Source organism: Drosophila suzukii, chromosome X (genome assembly GCF_043229965.1).
Source record: "Drosophila suzukii chromosome X, CBGP_Dsuzu_IsoJpt1.0, whole genome shotgun sequence".
Taxonomy (NCBI): Eukaryota; Metazoa; Arthropoda; class Insecta; order Diptera; family Drosophilidae; genus Drosophila; species Drosophila suzukii.
The window spans coordinates 26,174,382-26,197,163 of NC_092084.1; the positions used below are offsets into that span (position 1 = coordinate 26,174,382).

The 22,782-nt window shown below is 37.2% G+C and overlaps 1 protein-coding gene across 3 annotated transcripts; it reads left to right on the top strand.

Annotated features, from left to right (window-relative positions):
• The first annotated feature begins 75 nt into the window (after nucleotides 1-75).
• On the top strand, nucleotides 76-20,953 carry Pvf1 (PDGF- and VEGF-related factor 1). Of its 3 annotated transcripts, XR_001767255.4 has the most exons (7): nucleotides 76-308; nucleotides 6,993-7,347; nucleotides 16,739-16,817; nucleotides 16,885-16,911; nucleotides 18,256-18,746; nucleotides 19,819-20,051; nucleotides 20,247-20,953. XR_001767255.4 is itself a non-coding variant. In XM_017067936.4 (6 exons), exons 2-6 carry the CDS (start codon nucleotides 7,060-7,062, stop codon nucleotides 20,337-20,339), a joined length of 978 nt encoding a protein of 325 aa, XP_016923425.1. In that variant the 5' UTR covers nucleotides 76-308; nucleotides 6,993-7,059; the 3' UTR covers nucleotides 20,340-20,953. The 3 variants fall into 3 exon arrangements, 1 of the variants encoding a protein (XP_016923425.1); XR_010654730.2 differs by lacking the exon at nucleotides 19,819-20,051 and having other exon boundaries at nucleotides 18,256-18,849; XM_017067936.4 differs by lacking the exon at nucleotides 19,819-20,051.
• The last annotated feature ends 1,829 nt before the right edge of the window (nucleotides 20,954-22,782 follow it).

Sequence of the window (22,782 nt, forward strand, 5' to 3'; positions counted from 1 at the left end):
GTGATACGGCCGAGTGTTACTGCTATTGTTATTTGTGATTGCGATAGGGGCAAAGTAACTTGGCCCACACCGACGACACGACAGTTTTGAACGGAACTTGCTGGTGCTTGGATCGCAGTTGGCCGATCTCCGCGAAGCTAACAGTACGCGCTCAAATATTTATCACAAAATACTAAACATTAGTCGTGAATTCTTTTTTTCTTGTTTTCCGTTGCGTATTATCTGATTTTTTTTGGTGATCCCTATATATCGTTTATTCAGAATTTTGTAAAAGTGATATCTTGGTTTTTGGGCAGTGCTAGCATAAAGTAAGTTGTTTTTAAATTGTTTAAACGCGTTCAGTATGCACGAATTGGCAAAAACAAACAAGCCAGCGACCCTCAATTTCGTCTAACATTTAAACTAAAACAGCTTTTTGTTATTGTTTATATGTTTTCCACTTCTGTCCCATTGAAGCCGGGCCTTTAAAAAGCTCTTTACAGCGCATAGCCTTTTGTTTTTTTTCAAATAGCTTCCGACCAAAACCAGAACAGAGTTTTATCATTAACAAATGCAAAAAAAAGTACAACTGCAATTAACGTTTTTTGATGTGGCTGTTGAGTTATTCCACTGGGTCTGTGAAAAACCCATGTGAAAAGTGTTGCGCTTGAGTTCCCCCACAGATAAAAACAAAGTCTGTGCCGGGCTTTAATCGATATTCAAATCAAATTGCGTCAAATCGCGTGTGAGTTGCAGATTAATGAATCACTTCACTATTGCATTCAGTAAACACCACCTTTTCATGATGGTTAATATCGGAGTATTATGGATAATGTATGAAATCGTATTTAAAAGCACTCAATTTTTTTCAAGTTTAACCAAATTTCTGTAACAAACTAAACTTTAAAACGCTTAAATGCTTGTTTTTTTTACATCAATTAAACACGTTGAAATACGTACTTAAGTCACATGTTACATATTATGAGTTGATTATTTGAACAATTGTATTTGATTTTCTTCTGTAAACCCATCACGTTCAACAGCAGGAAAATGCGCTTAAATTTATATTCAAAACGTGTTAAATTTAGAATACATTGTAAAGGTATAATGTCAAGTTATTTAAGAGTTATCAAGTAGACCAAAAAGGGAAGCACACGTAGATTTTAAAAATTATTTAAAATGAATAAATAATTTAAACACGGTTTAAATTATACTCACATTCCCAGTCAGTTAATTTTACATTTTTAATAACTTCTCAGAAGTTTGAGGGAGATGTTTTCGATCCTATAAAGTACGATAGATATATTCATGATCAGCATCACTTCGGCCGACCTTTTCTTCGCAAACTAGTCGCTAATTTTTAGAGCTACCAAGATAAACTTTCCTAAAAGTCTTCTTTCTATTTCAGGTAGTATATATAAAAGTCGGTACCCGCCGGATTGGGCTACTATACTATCATATAGCTCCCATAGCAATGATCGGAAAATTAATAGAATTAAAATTCCAGCTTTGTTGTTTTTGATCGTACTACTTCGGGTACAGCTCTGTTTATAATTTCAGAATTTCGAATAAAATTGTTTTTTTAATCGGACAAGTATATCATAAAGCTGTCATAGGAACGATAGAAAAATTAATGCGAAAATAATAGCCAAATAATTCTAGCTTCGTTGTTTTTTATCATATTCTCCACTACTCTGGTGTATATCATTATTTTAAGAAATCGGAAGACTATATCATACAGCTTTTATAGAAGTCCTTACTTGTTAATATTTGAAACGGCTATCGTTAACTCGCATTCCAGACGATATGTCTCTGTTAACCCGAACCCTTTGGGGGGCCTTAAATCCATAATTTATATTGTAGAGCCCATTGCCCTCCTGTCGCCCTAACTTTTGCCCTTTGTGGTTTGTTGTGATGCTCCACATCAACATCATTCCATGGTCGCAGTGGAATTATTATCATGTCTTTATTGTAATTGATTTGCCTGAGCGAATAGCCAGACGGGGAGACAAGCTTTGCGACTCTTCCCTGATCTGCCACGCCCTCGCCACCCCTACCGCCCCTTGACTGAGGCATAAACGCTTTTCCTTTTGTTCTGCAACTCCTACGGGGAGCAATTGACTGGTGGGGCACTCCCTTTTATTAATTGTGGACCGCCTATGCTGGGATCTCGATCCTGAGATGATTCCTTTCGATATCTCGCTTTTTCTCCCCTGATATTATTATATCATATTCCATATCTTTGTCTGACGCACCGGAAAGCAATGCCTCGAAAGTGAGAGAATAAAGACTGCTACACCTGCGTAAACTAAGTTAAGAGCTTTGAGGGGAATTCTAAGGTACACATAGCTAGTTAAATATGAATTTATTAGGACGTGATATTCGTAGATGTTTCTGATTATCTTATATATTTTATTAAATTACCCCCTGTGTATTACAAAATTAGTAAAAAGAATTACAAAGGCCTGTTCTGTTCCACATTTATAATTTTAAACAAGCTGAATTTTGTAATCTGTACGCAGTCGATGTCTCGCTCTCTCTTTCCCTCCCCGTATTCCTGTCCCCTTCTATGAATCTGCAATATCTGGGCTGACGAAATGCTTCAGTAGCAATACTGATAACACTTGGCTAGACGTGCAATGTTAACCGTTAAAGCGGGTTAAAGAGGCCTTCGATGTGACAGTTTATATTACATAAGTTGTCACTAGTTGAAATTTAGATCTATACATCAATTCTGATTAAGAAATATCAATAATTCTGGCTCTTTCTTCAACAAAGTCTAAAATTACTTGCCTATTTTTCAACTATTTTTAAAGTTTCTAAAGAACTTAGAAGAACTTACATAATTTTTTTTTAAAACCAATTTTAGAAAAGGAAAAACTTTTGATCATTATTACGGGCCTTTTATAGATCGAAGAATTTTCAATATTTTAGATGTACATCTTTTTGTTGTAAAATACTTTTAATGCGAATGCATGCGTACATATGTACATATGTATATTGTGTTAATCAATTCATATCAGCGTTACTTTAAATTTAAGCTTGTGCAGCAGCCTCAAATAAAGAAACAGAAAACAACAACAGGGCAAAGGAATGTCAAGATGAATCACACAGGTGTGCGTGACACCTGGCAACAGAGAGACAGAGAGAGCAAGAGAGAGAGCGCAAAAGAGCAGGAGAAAAAATAATAAGTAAGAAACAATAACAACTGTTGGTATGGCATATCAATCGGCATTTGCTTAACTGTTAAAAGAGTCAAGAAAAGGGGGAAAAATAAGAAAACCAGACGGAAAAACAGTGATAGCAGATGTATAGTGTGTACACCTAAAAAACAAGTGCAGAAACATACACAAATTAAAAACAAGCGCAAACTCCTCTGGTCCCGTTACAAAACGAGCTTAAAGCTATTTTTAACACCATCCGATCTGTCGCTCCTTCCTCTTTCTCCCCCACTTTCTGCTATCTCCTTTCCTGTGTTGTTGTTTGCACTACTCTCTTCTCACTTTACTCTTCTTTGAGTTCCCTTAAAACACAGCAAGAAATAAGGATGGTTTTGGAATGCACATATTTCTTAATAACATCAGAATTTTCATCTATTGGATGTTATTACGATAAAATAGGCTTTTGTAAGCATAAGTTGCGACTTTACGCATAGTCCGTCAGCTCTGGTATTTGCGGTATGATTAAGTTAAGAACATAACAAATTTTAATATCCTATTTGGAGCTATCTTCAGGACTAACCCATCAACTTCAATGCGCTTTTCGCCATTAAATAGTTATACGTTTCTTCTAAATGCTCGTTTTTGATTTGAAATCATAATTTAAGCGCTAGAGAAGATATGTATGTAAGTTATAATTTTAAAGTTACAGTCCCCGCATGATTAAACCCTATTTTATAGTGGCACGACTCTAAAACCCTTAGGTACCATTTATCTGGTGCCCCGAATCATTTTACTCCAACCAGTTCTATAGAGTGCTATCTTAAACAGAACTTAAAATCAACTTTCAGCTGCGTAATCAGATATTTGTTTTCATTCCCAATCTTTATATTTGTGATCCATGGGGGTGCCAATTCCAATGTTTACATCTTCCTCTGCTTCCTCATAGTCTATTTTTTTCATTTTAATGAATGAAATACTGCTGCGATTTTACTCCTGTCTTGTGGTTTGTTTTGCTGTTTAATAAGCTGATAAAGCGCCTTGACCAGTAGTAGCTGAAGTATATATATATGTATCTGCGACCATAATTACTGGGGTCTTTCGTTATCGACAGCAAGTTGAGCAGCTGAAAGGGAAACGCGAACTGACCTATTATAAGAATTTTCATATTTGAGCAGTACGCAAAAAAGAATAAGAACAGGGCAACACAAGGGAATGACAAATGAATTAAAACAAATAACAAAATACATCAAATGCCTCGGGGACAGTGGAACCTGCCACTGAAGTTCCCTTCCACGGGCAGGAAATATTTAACTCCCTACACATTCTGCATTCGAAATGAAGTTTCAAAGATTTTCGACGCAGACAGGAAATCGACTACGGTCTTCACCGAAAGAATTCCTATTTGAAACTCCTTCAGTGCCGCTAATCCCCAAGAATCCTGTCTACTTTTGATGGCTGGGGGCTTTAATAGCCACAATTGTTTCTGATTTATGAGTCAGGGCATGGCCATAAAAAAAGAAACCGGCAAAGAACACTCGAACAAACGCGGTTCATTCATAGCCAAAAGTGGTAGTCGCAGTGCATTGTTTAATACCGAGTAAACATTTTACCCAATCGGGCATATGGGTTGAGTCACACGTTTTGTGACACACATTTTTATTAACCTTTTTTATAAGTCGATTGGTAATGCGATAAGTAAGCCCTATTTGTTTGGTTTTATTATCATTTGTTTGATATTGTTCATTTTTTGTCTTTTTCAAATATTTGTTGAATTAGTTATTTTTTAGAAACTTCCTTATTACAAATTACAGCCCTTAATGATGATTATTTTTTATAAGTTATTATACAATACCTCTTGAATTATCTGACTTTAATAATTATTTGATTTCGGTAGAGCTTAGGGGGTGTTGCTCGTGAGTAATGTGTTGCTTCCTGTCCTCACGGCTTTATTGTCATGCAATCGGCTCGCTGATTGTCTCATTGATATGCCTGACGCACAGTTTCGTACCCTCGAGTGGTATATGCTTATGATAAGACTTTTCGTATCAATGTCAAGTTAGCCATATATAAGTTTGGTTGCCTCGTTGGTCAACATAGCATTCATAACCGAACTGACCCCAATTCGAATGTAAACGTGCCCGCCCACCTGTCACCTACACCGCCATCTACACCTGCCTGTTTTCTCAGCCCAAGAACTGACATTGTAAATCGAGAAACCAGAAGAAAAGCAAATTACCCTTCTCACAAATAAGATGAAAGCCTAGAACACAAAACAAATCTCCAAGACTGCCGTTTTCCCACTCGCCCTGTAAATCAAGTCGTAAATCATTCGGAGGGAGTCTGAAAAACCGACTTGACACTTTTTACACTCAGTATGAACCATAAAACTGATTCGGAACTGTGAAGAGTCACGTTTAAAAACGAATCTTTGAGTCTTTAAGGAATTTCATAATTTTATCAAATTTAATTTCGATTTTCCGGAAATATATGTATGTAAATTCCTGACAGTTTTAATACACAAACTGACTGTTCACTTCCGCAAATCGGAATTCAGGTCTGGTAAAAAATTACTTTATCAAGAACTTAAGTCAAAAGTGCTAATCTCATAATTCTGAGAAATATGAAATGTCGGGAATAAGTCACAAAAAAATTCTTGTCGGCAAACCTGTACAATTTGTTCCCAAAATTATAAAAAAAGCTAATTAATTAATTTTTACCCTTATAATATTAGTCGGAAGCTTGCAACGCTGTGAAGAAGACGTTTCTGACCCTATAAAATATATGCATTCTTGATCAGCATCACTAAACGATCGATCTACGCAATCTAGTCTCTCAGTTTTAATTGTTTTTTGATCAGACGATAATATCATAAAACTGCAGATCAATGAGCAAATAATAGTAAAAATTCTGGCTTCGTTGTTTTTGGTCCCGTTTTTTTCTACTTTGGGTAGAGCTTTTCTTTACGATTTCTGAATTTTCAATAACACGTTTAAAAACGATAGCAAAATTACTAACAAAACAAGAGAAAGCGCTTTAGTCGGCGGCCTCGACTATCAGATACCCATTGCTCAGTTGAAGGTGCAACGTGACTTAAAAATTGACAAAGACAATACATTTCTATTAAAATGTTGATTATAGCATCAACACTGTGGACGCCACAGTTACACAATACTAAAATTTTTTTTCGGCTGTACTCGGTAACCTATTGTACAATATTAAATGAGATTGAGAAGCATGCACATTGAATTCACAAAGAGTTGCAACTTTAAAAAGGTGCACTGATTTCTTCGGTAGTGTGGGTACCCTTTACAATACTACATGTATAATATGTTTAGAAATGAATCCATTCACGCAGACATTTAATTCCTATGTGTTTCCTATACCAATGTATCTCAGTGCTGAGAAACTTACCAATCGCATTGTTATATTAAAAGTTATGGCTAACGAAATTAAACTCGCTTTGGCATGGTCAGTGGTACCGCTACCCTCCACTAGGTGGTGTATATTTTAATTAAAATTTTAAACAGAGTAATGGGTATCTATTCTTCTTCTTATCTATTCTTCTTGTTAAAGATTTTTGAATTAGAATTTTAATTGAATTAACATTATATATATATCATACCATATATATATACCGATTTTAAAATTATTTTTACATTTATTTTCGGATATTTAATTTGAATCGGAAAATAAATGGGAAAATAATCTAAAAATTGGTATATATTTTTTTGCTCTTACATATAAGTAAGCAAGAAAAGTAAAATGCACTATTTTTTAAACTCTTTTATTTTACTCAATCTTCAATATGCACTACAACTAATTTAATTATGTTTATTATTTTTTACATTAAAGATAATTGGGACAGGTCCTGTGTCATAGTCTGTACTTGGGATCTGGTTTTTAAAAGGACCCTTTGGCAATGTCCCAAACCCGAAGCAGAATCCACGAGCCGGTGCAGCAGCCCCTGGTGCTCCTGCCAGTCCTGCTCCTCCTGCTGATCGTCGGCAAGGCGGCGCGCGCAGATCACGTATCCCCGAACAATAGACTCCCATCGCAGCGGTTTTTCTACGCCGCTGCTGCGTCCTCGTCCTCCTCGCAGACCAAGGTGCGACTGCTCCGCCAGGCGGATGATCCAAACGCGGCTTCGGAGCCAGTAGAGGGCAGCTGCTGCCAAGGAGCAGCCGCCGAAGCCGGAAAACCACTGACGGTAAGACCGCGGCTAACTAGATGTTACAACCATATCACCCCTTTATGTCACTAAAGGGGTGATATGGTTGTAACACTTTATATTAAGGGACTTTTCATGTTCATACGATTTCTAGGTTTAAATGCTATTTTTATACCCGTTACTAGAGTAATCCCTGCTACATACCGCGCCTTAGCTTAGGGTAAAAAAACTAGAAATTGATTTTATTCAAAGTTCCACAGTTTCTAAACGCCTTACGCAAAATACAAGTTTTACATGTATTTGAAAGGATAGATTTGGGGCCCGAAGACTTTACCTTGACCTTATTGGTCTTACTAAAATCCCAATTCGTTTTTAAACTGGCCGTCACTTAATGTACCCCTCTTCCAGCATTTTCTAACCAGCTTTGCTGCGAAAATAAACAAAATATTTGTTCTCCAGCGAAGAAAGCTGTTTCGTCGTCAAATTGGCTGAGTAAACAGTTGGGGGATTGGCTTCTGGGCACTCAAGAAATACCTTAACAGAAGTTGAAACAATAACAGTTCCGATATTTGATGGCAGTTAGTGTTAGGCCAATTTTGATTACACAAAGGGGCGATTTGCCTGCTGGAAGGGTATCAACCGTTTATAGAGAATCTACAATTCCTGGCTTACATTTAGTTTTTAACTGATTACGTTACAAAAAGATAAAAGAACAATTAAATTTTTAAGTAAATAATAATTTTTTTCTTAACGATACAAGCTTATATCAAAAGGTCACATATCATCAAAATAGTGCATATAATAAGGAAGTTATACTCTCATATTTATTTACCTTGCTTTTGCTTTGAAACTATTTTTACGCCTTGCAGATGGTAATATAATTTAAGTCAGAAGTTTGGAACGCTGTAAAGTAGAAAATTCCGATCCTATACATTAAGTAGATATATTCAAGATCAGCATCACTAAACTGTCGGTATAGCTATGATCGCCTGTCTGTCGGTTCGTTCGTCGTTTTCTCAAATTCTTTACCAAAATACGAGTCGAGTGATACCAATATCAATATGATACTAAATAAAGTCTAGGCCAATTTCAAGTTTAGACCAAAAACTATGTTAGTGCGTTTGACTTGTTTATTGTGTTACGGTCCTGGTATAACGTATGCACGTCATAAAGCGCTTGAGTGTAATCATTTGTCAAAAAAAACCCGCTAGTTCAGAGAGAAAAAAGCTAGAAATGGTTCAAATTCAAAGAGACAGTTCCTAAACTCCTTATGTTTAAAACATGTTTTTTTTGTTTGAGATCTAAACACTACCTTGACCTAACTGGTCTTACCTAAATCACTACACGGTAAAACTTTAATATTTTGCAAAACGGACCGATTGACCAAATTTTAGAAAGTGTATTTGTTTAGTCGAATGAAATCATTTCATGTCACAAGAGTTGATATCAGAACTTTTGAACGGTGGAGGAACGATCGTCTATATTGTTTTACCTCGTTAAGAGGTGTTTTTGCTTGATTTATCTTTGGTACTAATCTATGTGGGTTTTTGTTGGTTAAAAAAACGTAAAAGTGTGACAAGGCTTTGAATAAAAACCTTCCACGATAATCTTCCAAATGTAAGTCTTTTTTTTCTTAAGTAATGTTATAAAACATACTTTTCACACTCTGTGTATTAAAAATCCTTAGTTCGATCGGACTTATAGCTTTCCCGGAATCGTGAGCACGGCCAAACTATTTTTGGGAGAACAGCATACCGTGACAATCGCGTTTAAATGTCTGTATTTGCTGCTTGGGTAGCCTGAGGTAGTTAACTTTCAAATGTTATATCCCATAAATATTGGTTTACGCCAAGAGCTGTAGTATTTAGCTACGCTGGAATTTTGCCATCGAACTTTTACAGGAGTATGCTCAATAGATGTCACCAACACATTCCGCTTTTAAGCCATTTAAAAATATTGATTTTTGGAGAAGTGACATTCAAATTCGAATCGTCCGTCACGTTACCCTACACTCCCCTACTTTAAGACACAAAATCTAAGTTTTCATTCATGAAAAAAATCTCCGAAATCTAGCTTTGTTACGTAACTCCTTTAGACTACACATCGGAATAGTTTGGCTGTTAAACTTACAAGTAGTAAAAATGTCAGCTTTAAGTTTAAGTGTTCTCTTTTGTAGTTGTTAATTATAGAATTATGTTGCTTATATTTTATGTTTATCGAATGACTGTCCTCTAGCTGCCGTAGCAACAGTTTTATAGATATCTGCGTTTATTGCTAATTTATTGAATTGAATTGCTATTGAACTTAGATGTAATACTATTATACTTGAATACTTGTAAAAAATTTAGACTATTTTTTTTTATTCTTACATTTTTTACCCACAAATATTTGTATGATTAAATTGTTGATTTATACTTTTCGACGAAATTCAATTCTCAGGCAGCGATAGTTGTTCTGAACTTATAACAGTGGCAGTTTTTGTTGATAATTAATTTTCAAACTTGACATTTTAGAAGGTTGTGTTATTTGTACAAAAATAGCAATTTTGAGGCTTTGGAGTTATATGTTGAGAATAGCTATTTATCTCAAAAGTAGCGGGATATAAAAAAGACGTAAAAATTGTTTTTATCTGGGGTTGCTAACACAATAAAAATGAGTACATGACCCTAAAAAACATCGATTTGATTAATACAATGGACAAACTGAAAATAAACGCATGAGTGGAGCATTCGATCTTAACAAAATCCTGATTCTCCTGACCTACACAGAGCAAACTATCTAAGAACATTGTTCTCGAATGGAGAACATTGTTCTTGAATTGAGAGCATTGGTCTTGAATTGAGAACATTCGTTCTTAAAACTCGTTTAAGTACATTTTGGTATCAATATAAGAACGAAGTGGTGAGAAGAGAAAAGTTATATTGAGTTTATTTAACAACTTTTTGATAAGTATACACTAAGGACTGAACTAATAGTTTATTCGTACATACAATGTACTTAAATACCGCCGATTCAACTTGATTCGAGCAAAATAAAACATTTTCAACTTAAAAATATCGTTCTATTTTTAAGAACATTTTCAACTCAGATGAGAACGTCAGAATTTTCTCTGTGTATAAATTTTTTTGTCCTGGAATGCATACCTTTTGTTTTGAACCTTTGGAACTTATTTTTAGTAGGCTGACATTTGATTTTTGATGGAAAGCCTTTGAGGTCAGCCTTTTATTTACCAAACATTACTATAATATATGGCGAGAACTGATCTCATGCTGCATCCAGATGGCGCCACTGTGCCGCCTAAAAGCATTGCCTATTTGGGTCATCGTCATCGCCGCTGTTTTGTTTGCAGTTTGATAATGCGCAGTCTCACTGCACAACCCCAACTCGCAGCCCCATCCCAAGCCAAATCCCAGACCCTAACCCCCACCCACGATTGGGAGCACGCCGTTGTCTCAGCCTCTTTTCACGGAGCGAAAAAACCGGAATCTAAAACTTAGACGTACATTCTTAAACTTTCCTGTAGCTTTAGTTTTAAGTAAAGTTATCGTAAAAACTTTTAAATTCAATTTGTTTAAGAATAAGTAATGTTTTCCGTAATAACATGCTGATATAATGGTTGCGTTTATGTAAGATGCTACAAACTAACAAGCTCGCGACCTAAATGCTCATCAGTTTCTGGATTTGAACCTCAAGATACAGATTGTTAAATTAAATAATTGAGTTTCTCTTATTTTTTTTTTTAAATGTCAGGAATATTTAAGGAACCCTTTTTTTTAAATTTTAGTCCGGAAGCATAATATGAATTATTTTCTCTCAGTGAATGCCTTTTTCTGCTTCTGTCTGCGTCTTGGCATTGATAGCGGTGATCGCCTTGATTCCAAAACAAATAATTCGCATTACGTTTTTAATTGGGCGTTACTCACTGGACCCCTCTTCCAGCATTTTCTAACCACCCACGACAACCTTTGTTTGCGTCAGTGCCAAAATAAACAAAAGATTTTCTTCTCCAGCGAAGAAAGCTGTGCGGCGGAAGGGTTTCGTCGTCGAATTGGCTGGGTAAACAGTTGGGGGATCGGTTTCTGGGCACTCAACAAATACCTAAACAGAAGTTGAAGCAATAAACGGTTCCGATATCGGATGGCAATTAGTGTTAGGCCAAATGTGATTACACAAAACTGAGATTCGCTTCCTGGAAGTGAGTCAACAGTTTATAGGGAACCGCTATTCCTGATATACATTTTTATACCCGTTACTCGTAGAGTAAAAGGGTATACTAGATTCTTCGGAAAGTATGTAACAGGCAGAAGGAAGCGTTTCCGACCCCATAAAGTATATATATTCTTGATCAGGATCACTAGCCAAGTCGAATTAGACATATCCGTCTGTCCGTCTGTCTGTCCGGATGAACGCTGAGATCTCGGAAACTATGAGAGCTAGGCTATTGAGATTTGGCGTACAGATTCCTGAGCTTCTTACGCAGCGCAAGTTTGTTTCAGTAGACTGCCACGCCCACTCTAACGCCCACAAACCGCTCAAAACTGTAACTCCTACAGTTTTGATGCTAGATAGAAAATTTTAACTGAAATGTATTGTTCTCATCAATACCTATCGATTGATTTAAAAAAAAGTTTGCCACGCCCACTTAAACGCCCACAAACCGCGAAAACCTGTGACGCCCACAATTTGAATGCTAGATAAAAAATTTTAACTGAAATGTATTGGTCTCGTCAATACCTATCGATTGATCCAAAAATAAATTTGCCACGCCCACTCTAACGCCCATAACGCTTAAATCTGTCTACCGCCGGTAGGTGGCGCATTTTAATCTCGCTTTGCTGCTTGCATATCTCCATTTCCCTTTGAGAAACGGGTATCTGATAGTCGAGGTACTCGACTACAGCGTTCTTCCTTGTTTTTAATTAGTGACGCTACAAAAAGGTACAAAGAAACAATTACATTTTTAAGTAAAATAATAGTTATTTTTCTAAACGTTACAAGTTTATTTTTGAAGTCTTCATATTATCAAAATAATGCCTATAAGGAGGGAGTTAAGCTCGCATATGTATTTATTTTCCTTGCATTTACTTCGAACAGTTAAAAATTTGCATCCGTATTGAATAAAAATTCATAAACTTATAAAATTCAAACGACTATATCATATAGCTAACATGGGAAAGATGGGAAACTTATTGTTTTGAATCAAAACTTTAGATTATTTTCTTTTTTACTCAGAGATATACCATTTTGTAGACTGCCTTTCCGAATTTCAAATTAACTTTCATATAAATCGGACGACTTTAACGTATAGCTGCCATAAAAACGATCGTAAAATTAAGAGGCAAATTCTGTGTATATACAGCTTATACTGCTTCTGTAATAAAGCAATAAATTTAGCTGCACGGTGCTGTATTTAGCTGCAAGGGTATAAATTTGACTTGCCAAAGTTCTTCCTTTCTTGTTTAAGATCTGCAAGCGTTATCAGTTCCCATTGTCGTTTCCTACTACTGCTAAGGTTAGTTAAGTTGCAAAACACGAAGTCTCAGCGAATGTTTCCCATTCGCCCTTGAACTTTCTCCGCTCTGTGACGCAGCACCTGTTGTTCCTTGTCCCCCGATCCCCATCCCCCATCGGACAATTAACAGCTCGAGTCGCAAATGTCGCTAATGAATCATGACCCAGAGCATGGCAATGCGGCTACCGTCACATCTACGTGCAAATTGGCCAAAACCAAATCGACGGCGCCGAGAACTCGGCACGTGGGTACGATTCACTTGCTCCTCTTCCGCCGTGTTTATAAACGCCTAAAATACCTAGGTGACGCACGATGGTGTTCCAATCTATTTGTTGATATATTTATTCAAACCATTTCTATGCAGCTGACGTCCGTTTTCCGTGGAATCTCTGCGCCAATTCGGGTGAAGTTTGATACAAATGGGGAACAGTAGTGGCCTGTGACTAAGCTCAAATTAATTTTTTATAAGGGGGTGCATCGATTTTTTTTGGGACTCAGATTTTGGTCAAAAATGCTCATTTTTTCGTGGTTTTTCAGTCGTAGTTTAATCAAATCAAGGGGTACAGCTAAACGACCGACTGTTTTGAGCAGCTTGCTACAAATGCTATCGATTCCCATCACTTTAAGGAATATTTATTTATTGACCCATTTTCGGATTTTTTAAAAGTTTTTTTTGGGACTCAGATTTTGGTCAAAAATGCTCATTTTTCGTGGTTTTTCAGTCGTAGTTTAGTCAAATCGGTTTTTTTTGGGACTCAGATTTTGGTCAAAAATGCTCATTTTTTCGTGGTTTTTCAGTCATAGTTTAGTCAAATCAAGGCGTACAGCTAAAAGACCGACTGTTTTGAGCAGCTTGCTACAAATGCTATCGATGCTATCGAATATTTATTTCTTGACCCATTTTCGCATTTTTTATGAGGGGGTACATCGGTTTTGTTTGGGACTCCGATTTTGGTCAAAAATGCTCATTTTATCGTGGTTTTTCAGTCGTAGTTTAGTCAAATCAAGGCGTACAGCTAAAAGACCGACTGTTTTGAGCAGCTTGCTACAAATGCTATCGATTCCCATCACTTTAAGGAATATTTATTTTTTGACCCATTTTCGGATTTTGTATAAGGGGGTGCATCGGTTTTTTTTGGGACTCAGATTTTGGTCAAAAATGCTCATTTTTTCGTGGTTCTTCAGTCGTAGTTTAGTCAAATCAAGGCGTACAGCTAAAAGACCGACTGTTCTGAGTAGCTTGCTAAATATACTAACGATCCTCATCATTTTTAGGAAAATTTATTTTTACGTTTAGCAGGTGGAGAATCGATCAGCTGATTAGTTTAATCTGACCTTCATTAGAGATGCCTTCGTGACTGTTTCCCTTTGTCACGGCGTAAGCAAGTACATAGGACTTAACAATTACTTCTTGCATATCGTGACAAGCTCGTGACAAACTCGTGAAAAGCACGTGATACGGCCATGGCTGCTCATCTCCAGTCTGCTCTTGGTTCTCAAGTAACAGTTGTTTTTAAGGAGAGGGATTTCTATTGGTTGGAGGAGGGAGGGGAAATATGGTAAGGGCAGCCATTTTGAAAAATATAAGTTGACTTAAAGTTACCAGCTGTCACTTGCTAAGTTTCCTGTTTGCCTTGTGTCTGAGACGATAAGTCCAGCACTTTGCGAAGCTCTCTTTGGTAGGTTTCTTAATTTCAAACACCCGGCGAACATAAACGTTTAGCAGGTTGAAATTCGATCAGCTGATTAGTTTAATCTGACCTTCATTAGAGATGCCCTCGTGACTGTTCCCCTTTGTCACGGTCTAAGCAAATACATAGGACTTAGCAGTTATTTCGTGCATATCGTGACAATCTCGTGACAAACTCGTGACAAACTAATGACACAGCTATGGCTGCTCATCTCTTGCCTGCTCTTGGTTCTCAAGTAACAGTTGTTTTTAAGGAGAAGGATTTCTATGGGTTGATGGAGGGAGGGGAAATATGGTAAGGGCAGCCATTTTGAAAAATATAAGTTGACTTAATGTTACCAGCAGTCACTTGCTAAGTTTTCTGTTCGCCTGGTGTCTGGGACGACAGCTGTCTTCTGGCAGATGAAAATTGGTAGATTTCTTAATTTTAAACACCAGGCGAACATAAACGTTTAGCAGGTGGAAATTCGATCAGCTGATTAGTTTAATCTGACCTTCGTTAGAGATGCCCTCGTGACTGTTCCCCTTTTTCACGGCCTAAGCAAATACATAGGACTTAACAGTTATTTCGTGCATATCGTGACAGGCTCGTGACAAGATCATGACACGGCCACGGTTGCTCATCTCTAGTCTGTGCGTAGCTCTCAACTAACGGTTGTTTCCAATGGAGAAAGATTCCTATTGGTCAAAAGGGGGTGGGGAAATATGGAAAGGGCCGCCATCTTGAAAATTAACAGTTATTTAAGTTTGCCTTTAGCAACCAGCTGTCACTTGCTAAGTTTTCTGTTTGCCTGGTGTCTGGGACGACAAATTGTCTTCTGGCAGATGAAACTTGGTAGATTTCTTAATTTCAAACACCAGGCGAACATAAACGTTTAGCAGGTGGAAATTCGATCAGCTGATTAGTTTAATCCAGTGGTCGGCACACACATACCATCACAAGTTTGCCTTGCATTAGTGTGAGTGTAACAAACACGAAGTTTGCGCGCGGCGTGCTGAAGCGAGACGTTTCTCTGCTTTGCACTGAGATCCTCTGCCGCAGCAACAAAAAAGCGAGCCGAAGTTGAGAAAAAAATGACCCGAAGACCCATGCCGAAGTCACACGAACATGTACGTTATACGTGAGTGAGCAGAGGATGGGCAGAACACTTCCCTATGCTCACTAGATAGGCCGCTGCCGACCACTGGTTTCATCTGACCTTCATTAGAGATGCCCTCGTGACTGTTCCCCTTTGTCACGGCCTAAGCAAATACATAGGACTTAACAGTTATTTCGTGCATATCGTGACAGGCTCGTGACAAACTCGTGACAAGATCATGACACGGCCACGGTTGCTCATCTCTAGTCTGTGCGTAGCTCTCAACTAACGGTTGTTTCCAATGGAGAAAGATTCCTATTGGTCAAAAGGGGGTGGGGAAATATGGAAAGGGCCGCCATCTTGAAAATTAACAGTTATTTAAGTTTACCTTTAGCAACCAGCTGTCACTTGCTAAGTTTTATGTTTGCCTGGTGTCTGAGAGTCACAAATTCAGTATTTTGACTGAAAAAATGTTACGAAGCCCTTCATTTTTTTTTACGAAAAATACGTTTATTCTAAGCCGTTTTTCAGTCAAGGGGTTACATCACTTATTTTTGTGAAAAATGGCAAAAATCAAAATTTTCTAGCTTTGAATGCCAATGTATTGGAAATTAAACGACGAGCTCGACGAGGTATGACATTCCTGATTCTGACTTATACTTTTGTTATGGCAGCCAAAAAACGGAATTTTTATGGCGAAAAAAGGGCTCAAATTTTTGTCAAAAATACGAGATTCAGATTTTGGTCAAAAATGCTACATTTTTTTCGGTTTTTCCATCGTATTTCTGGCAAATCAAGGCGTACAGCTAAAGACCGACATTTTTGAGCAGCTTGCTAAATATGCTAACGATCCTCATCACTTTTCGGAAAATTTATTTTTTGAGCAATTTTTGCATTTTTTGTAAGGGGTTTCATCACTTTTTTTGCGAAAAATGGCAAAAATCAAAATTGTCTAGGTTTGAATGCCAATTTATTGAAAATTAAACGACGAGCTTGACGAGGTATGACAATCCTCATTCGGACTTATATTTTTATTATGACAGCCAAAAAACCGAATTTTTATGGCGAAAAAAGGGCTCAAATTTGTGTCAAAAATACGAGATTCAGATTAATTAGTGGAGTTTAATCTAGGTCCAATTTGTCTTTCAGCTTCCACTGACCGTGTCCGCTGAGTTGAGCAACGTCACCGCCGATTACGACGTGTCCGGCGAGATCCCATCCTCGAAGGGTGAGTTATCGAATATAAATATGCCAGCAGAAAGAAGTTAATCATATATTATCTTCACTTTTTGCAGAAAACTTTAAGCGCAGCATCTCCAAATGTAAGCCAAACAATGGGAATCAAAAGATTGCGAGCAATTAAGATATAAGAATAGATTAACAAGTTTTGATTCTCCTCGCCAATTCTTCAGAACTGCGGGGTTTTAAAAACTTTTTTGTTTAGTTTTAGAAATAAACCAAACTGTATAAGTTTACCTTAGCCCATAGAAAATATCACTATTGAAACCTTGAATTCTAATGCCTCATGAACATTGTGAAACAATGCTTTAAGTTCGATTGAATTTTCTAAACTTTTCCTTTTGACCTTGAACAACGAACTTTGTTTCCGATTTTCCAAATAAGTGTACCCAATTTTAAGAAGCCTTCCTAAAATGTATAAAAACAAGAAAGGAAGTTAACTTCAGCAAGCCGAAGCTTGTATACCCTTGCAGCTATAATTATTAAATTTAAAAACACAAAAAATGATATTCCCAATAGTATAAGATAATATGTCAAAAAACACCGAAGCTATAATTTGTTTCATATTATTTTCCTACCAATTTTCCGATCGTTCCTATGGCAGCTATATGATATAGTCGTCCGATTTTGATAAAATTAAATTCGAAATTCAGAACTAATTAAAAAATGTTATTTCCAAGCGTAGGAGGTTATATGTTAAAAAACACCGAAGCTATAATTTGTTTCATATTATTTTTCCACCAATTTTCCGATCGTTCCTATGGCAGCTATATGATATAGTCGTCCGATATCGATAAAATTTAATTCAAAATTCAAAACTAATTAAAAAATGTTATTTTCAACCTAAGGAGGTTATATGTTAAAAAACACCAAAGATATAATTTAAAAAATTTTTTTTTTCCGATTATTCCTATGGGGGCTATAAGATATAGTTGTCCGATCCGGCTGGTTCCGACTTATATACTACCTGCAAAATACATAAGACTTTTGGGAAAGTTTCAGCCCGATAGCTTTAAAACTGAGAGACTAGTTTCCGTAGAAACGGACGGACAGACGGACATGGCTAGATCGACTCGTCTCCTTCACTGCGTTGCAAATTTCTGACTGAAAAAAATATACCCTCTGCAAGAGTATAAAAAGTAAAAGCAAAAAAGTTGGTTTTAGTAAATTTCTCGACAAACTAGCGCGTTTTCTAAAAAGTGTTATACAATAAAAATACTTGCCGGATCTTAGAATCGAAGTATACAAATACAAAAGGGACGCAAATTACGCTTAGACACGTATTTATGTATATGATGAATACGGATAAGTTAGGAATAAATTAGGCTGCAAAGCAATTCGTCAGTACATATTAACGCGTACCGCCATCCGCAGTGCTTTGTAATATTTTTCACAAGGGTAACTGACTTTTCATATGTTTTCCTCAGCCACCGTAAGGAACGCGACGCCGGCCAGCTGCTCACCGCAACCCACGATCGTGGAGCTAAAGCCGCCGGCGGAGGACGAGGCGAACTACTACTACATGCCCGCCTGCACGCGGATAAGTCGGTGCAACGGCTGCTGCGGGTCCACGCTGATCTCCTGCCAGCCGACGGAGGTGGAGCAGGTGCAGCTGCGCGTGCGCAAGGTCGACCGGGCGGCCACCACCGGACGCAGGCCGTTCACCATCATCACCGTGGAGCAGCACACGCAGTGCCGCTGCGACTGCCGCACCAAGGCGGAGGACTGCAACGTGTACCAGTCGTACCGCAAGGACCTGTGCCGCTGCGAGTGCCACAACACGGATGCCAGGGACAAGTGCCTGGAGCAGGCCGAGAACAAGTACTGGGTCGACGACAACTGCACCTGCGTCTGCCGCTACAACCAGAGCTGCACCACCGGCACCGTCTTCGATGAGACGCAGTGCAAGTGCACCGACGTGAGTGGCTCCCGATAGGACTCCACCCTTGCTCCCCTGAGGCTCCCTGGGCGGGGATGGTTTCGTTCTGGTCTGGTCAGGGGATCGGTTGTACTCGTCCTTGGTTGGTTTGCGGTTGGTTCCTGGTGGTGGCTCTCTAGCTTAAGCTCTTTTCCACGCAACACTAGCTAGGCTCCAGAAGTTCCTTGCGTATTTAATTTATATACTTAGGATTGTGCATCTTTTACTCTGCATTTTCATTCGATGACTCGTTTGTACATGCAACGGATGCTTAAATGTATCTTTTTTCAACAAACTCACATGTTATGTTCACAAATTCAATATATGTTAAATCAATTGTTTTATGTTCGTTATCATATTGCCTACCAAATAAATTGTTGTTGTTACCTAAAGTATTAATTTCTAAATTAAAATAACAGATCAATACATACATAGGGGCATGTAGAGATTTTCTGTACACGTAGCTGTATTAATTATTAGTTCCAGAATATATAAAATCGAAAGTTTTTGGTTTAAAATTGTAAATATATCACTAAGATTTATTTTATATATTTTTTTAAATATATTGTTTTTCAAAAAGTATAATAACCCAGATAAATAATGAACATGATAGGTATTAATTTGTTTCTCAGGAATATTTGAGTTGTTTAATACTCTGACGTAAAAGTTATTTGTAATCTTTTGAGTATAGACTTATTATTGTTATTAAATTTGTTGCATATTCCAATTAATTTAGGTAACTGTGACACCTTTAGACAGTTGCGAAGGAAAAATTTGTTTGAGGAAGTGTTTTCCGAAAAAATTACCAAATGTTTGCATAGGTTTTTAATGGAGTTCTGCTTAACCTTAAAGCACCCACGGCCCCTGGCTACGCAAGTTCACTGTATTGTTTCTATGACTTATATGTATATTATATATACTCCTTGAATTTAGGTATTCGATCAGCAATTAAGAAGCTTATAAACCATGCCGAATACAATATTGCACACTCTATTTCTTTCACTTTATTTAAGTTTGTTTCTTATCACGTTTTATATGATTTTTCCTTTGTTTCCCTTGTGTTTCATTTTAGATAAAAAATGTCGAGTATTATTCTTAGAGTCCACAAAACAAAGCACACACCAAACAGAATTCTGTTCGATTGAAAAAATTAAACCTGCTTAACTTTTTGTGATATTGTTACATTAACGTTTTCGGAAAACTAACTTAAAATTAGCGTATTTTGCTTAGCAATTGGTTAAGGATAAAGAAAATTAACATATACAGCTGAGCTGAGGCAATATAAAGAGATGGGAGTTTCATTGTGTGAGTACTTGTCCTGCTTAAATGTTTATACAACCCGCTACAAATAATAATTCTTATACCTGCATGCCTAACCTTCTCTTTGCTAATTGAGAACATCTATGGTCCCTCCAATGTCCTGCTTATAAGTTATACCTTTCATATGAGTTAATTTGTATACCTATTAAATGTACACATCTCTTTATCACCCTTCATTAGCCAGCCGCACCTATCGATGTTTTGGACCGCAAACGCTTTATTGTCCAGGCCGTGCAGGTGGACCCCGATAATACCACCCTGTACAGTGTTTGAGTATAGTTTACACACCGAGGAGTACGAAGGAGAAACGCCAGCTTCCTAGAGGGGAACCCCCGAGTACTGAGAAAGCAATCGCGGAATTGCACTAAGCGTAGTTGCCTATGTACTTTATATTATTTATGGTTATCGATTAAACCTAGGCTAAGACTACTACTCCCTTAAAACTAACTCACAGTATTTTTCCTTTGTATCTGCGGCACAAAAAACATTAGAAGGGGTTTTGAGAAAATCTCTAACAATTCGATGTCACTTGAAAATGTGTTTAAAACTAAACCATTATATTTAGACAAAATATAAATATGTAATTTTAGATGCATTTTCAAAAAATGTTAAGTCCCTACAAATTTCTGCGCAACCCCTGTATAATAGAAACTTTTATTAATTTGTTTATAGTACTTTTTAAGCGCCTTCCACTTCATTGCGGCCATGTCCACATTTGTTTATTTCCGTTCGTTTAAGTTTTAAATCATTCAAAGCTAATCGTCCACAAATTTAACTCCATCCTATATTTCGCCGTATTTAATTTGTATGTAATTTTTTTTTGTATAAAATGTTAGACCTAAGTTACCGTAATGAAAATACAGAAATAGTATTGAATTATTAAATAATTTAAATGTCTTTATACTTGGAGTAGTGGGTTTTGTGGGGAGAACGTCTGACAGAGACAGTTTAGGTAACTACGTTCAGAAATTTTGGAAGCAGTTTTAAGTAAGAGGTCGCCTAATAATTTGTATACCCGCTACTCGTAGAGTGTAAGGGTACACTAGATTTTTCGGAAAATATGAGTCAGGTAGAAGGAAGTGTTTCCGACCGTATAAAGTATTTATATTCTTGATCAGGACCACTAGCCGAGATACAGCAAATAAAGTGTGCAACCATGGGAACAGTCGCTTTGCTGCTTGCATATCTCCATCTCCCTCGCCCTCCCCTTAGCTGAGTAACGGGTATTTGATAGCCGATGGCATCGACTACAGCGTTCTCTCTTGTTTTTTCTTTTAACTTAATATAAGGTGAAGAAGAAGACCTCTATTTATTGCACCCTCTGCTGTTTATTTTCAAGTATCAAACATTTTGCAAAAGTTTTTAGATATTTGCAATATTGAGTCGCAATTTACTACATCATGTCAGATAGAAGGAAGGATCTGGTAGGGAGTTTAGAGAAAACTTTTTAAGTTAAAGTTCGTCTCAGAATTTGTTTTTGGTTTCGCCGTATACTAAGAAAAATATATTGATTTGAAATGGCAGTCAATTCTACATTTTTCATACCAATAAAATGCAGATATGATTAATGACACATTGATATTTCAAACATAACAATTTAATATTTTTCGAGAATAGCAATTTGATATTTTTATATCCGTTACTCGTAGAGTAAAAGGGTATACTAGATTCGTCGGAAATTATGTAACAGGTAATAGGAAGCGTTTCCGACCCTTTAAAGTATATATATTCTTGATCAGATCACTAGCCAAGTCGATCTAGCCATGTCCGTCTGTCCGTCTGTCCGTATGAACGCTGAGATCTCGGAAACTATGAGAGTTACAATACTGGGATTAGGCACGCAGATTCCTGAGATTCCTGCGCAGCGCAAGTTTGTTTCAGTAGAGTGCCACGCCCACTCTAACGCCCGCAAACCGCCCAAAACTGTGGCTCCTACAGTTTTGATGCTAGAGTAAAATTTTAGATGAAATGTATTGTTCTCATCAATACCTATCGATTGACCCAAAAAAAAGTTTGCCACGCCCACTTAAACGCCTACAAACCGCGAAAACCTGTGACGCCCACAATTTTCATGCTAGATAAAAAATTTTAACTGTAATGTATTGGTCTCGTCAATACCTATCGATTGATCCAAATTGGCCACGCCCACTCTAACGCCCATAACGTTTAAATCTGTATACCGCCGGTATGTGGCGCATTTTTATCTCGCTTTGCTGCTTGCATATCTCAGCTGAGTAACGGGTATCTGATAGTCGAGGTACTCGACTATAGCGTTCCTCCTTGTTTAATTTTAGTTCAAACGTTTTCTCCGCTGCTTTTCTTTGATTCCATTGACTTCATCTGGCAAGTCTTTCGTTTCGCGGGAATTAACGAAATTTTGCAGAGCATAACGGGACGAGGAATAAAGCAGTAAACATGGTTCGGCAAATCACCATAAGGGTGAATTTTCGTTTAGCTACAATTCCCGATTTCGTTCAAACTTTCAATATCCACGTTATTTGAGGTCCTGATTACGGGAAAAATAGTCAAAGTTGGTGCAAATAACGGGATCATGAAAATTAACGGTAAAAACTGTTTTTCGTAAATATCTTCGAATATATTAACTTAATCAAAAAGGAGAAATGAAAGCTATTTAAAAAATGAGTAATTTATGTTTTAAACATTTTTTCTGTAAAACTAATAGTTTTCGTTAAAAATGCTAAGTAAGATTACATTT

Coding starts and splice junctions, on each gene's coding strand:
- Pvf1 (XM_017067936.4), top strand. CDS start 7,060: ATGTCCCAAACCCGAAGCAGAATCCACGAGCCGGTGCAGCAGCCCCTG. Junction 16,818..16,884: donor CGAGATCCCATCCTCGAAGG/GTGAGTTATCGA, acceptor CACTTTTTGCAG/AAAACTTTAAGCGCAGCATC. Junction 16,912..18,255: donor TAAGCGCAGCATCTCCAAAT/GTAAGCCAAACA, acceptor TGTTTTCCTCAG/CCACCGTAAGGAACGCGACG.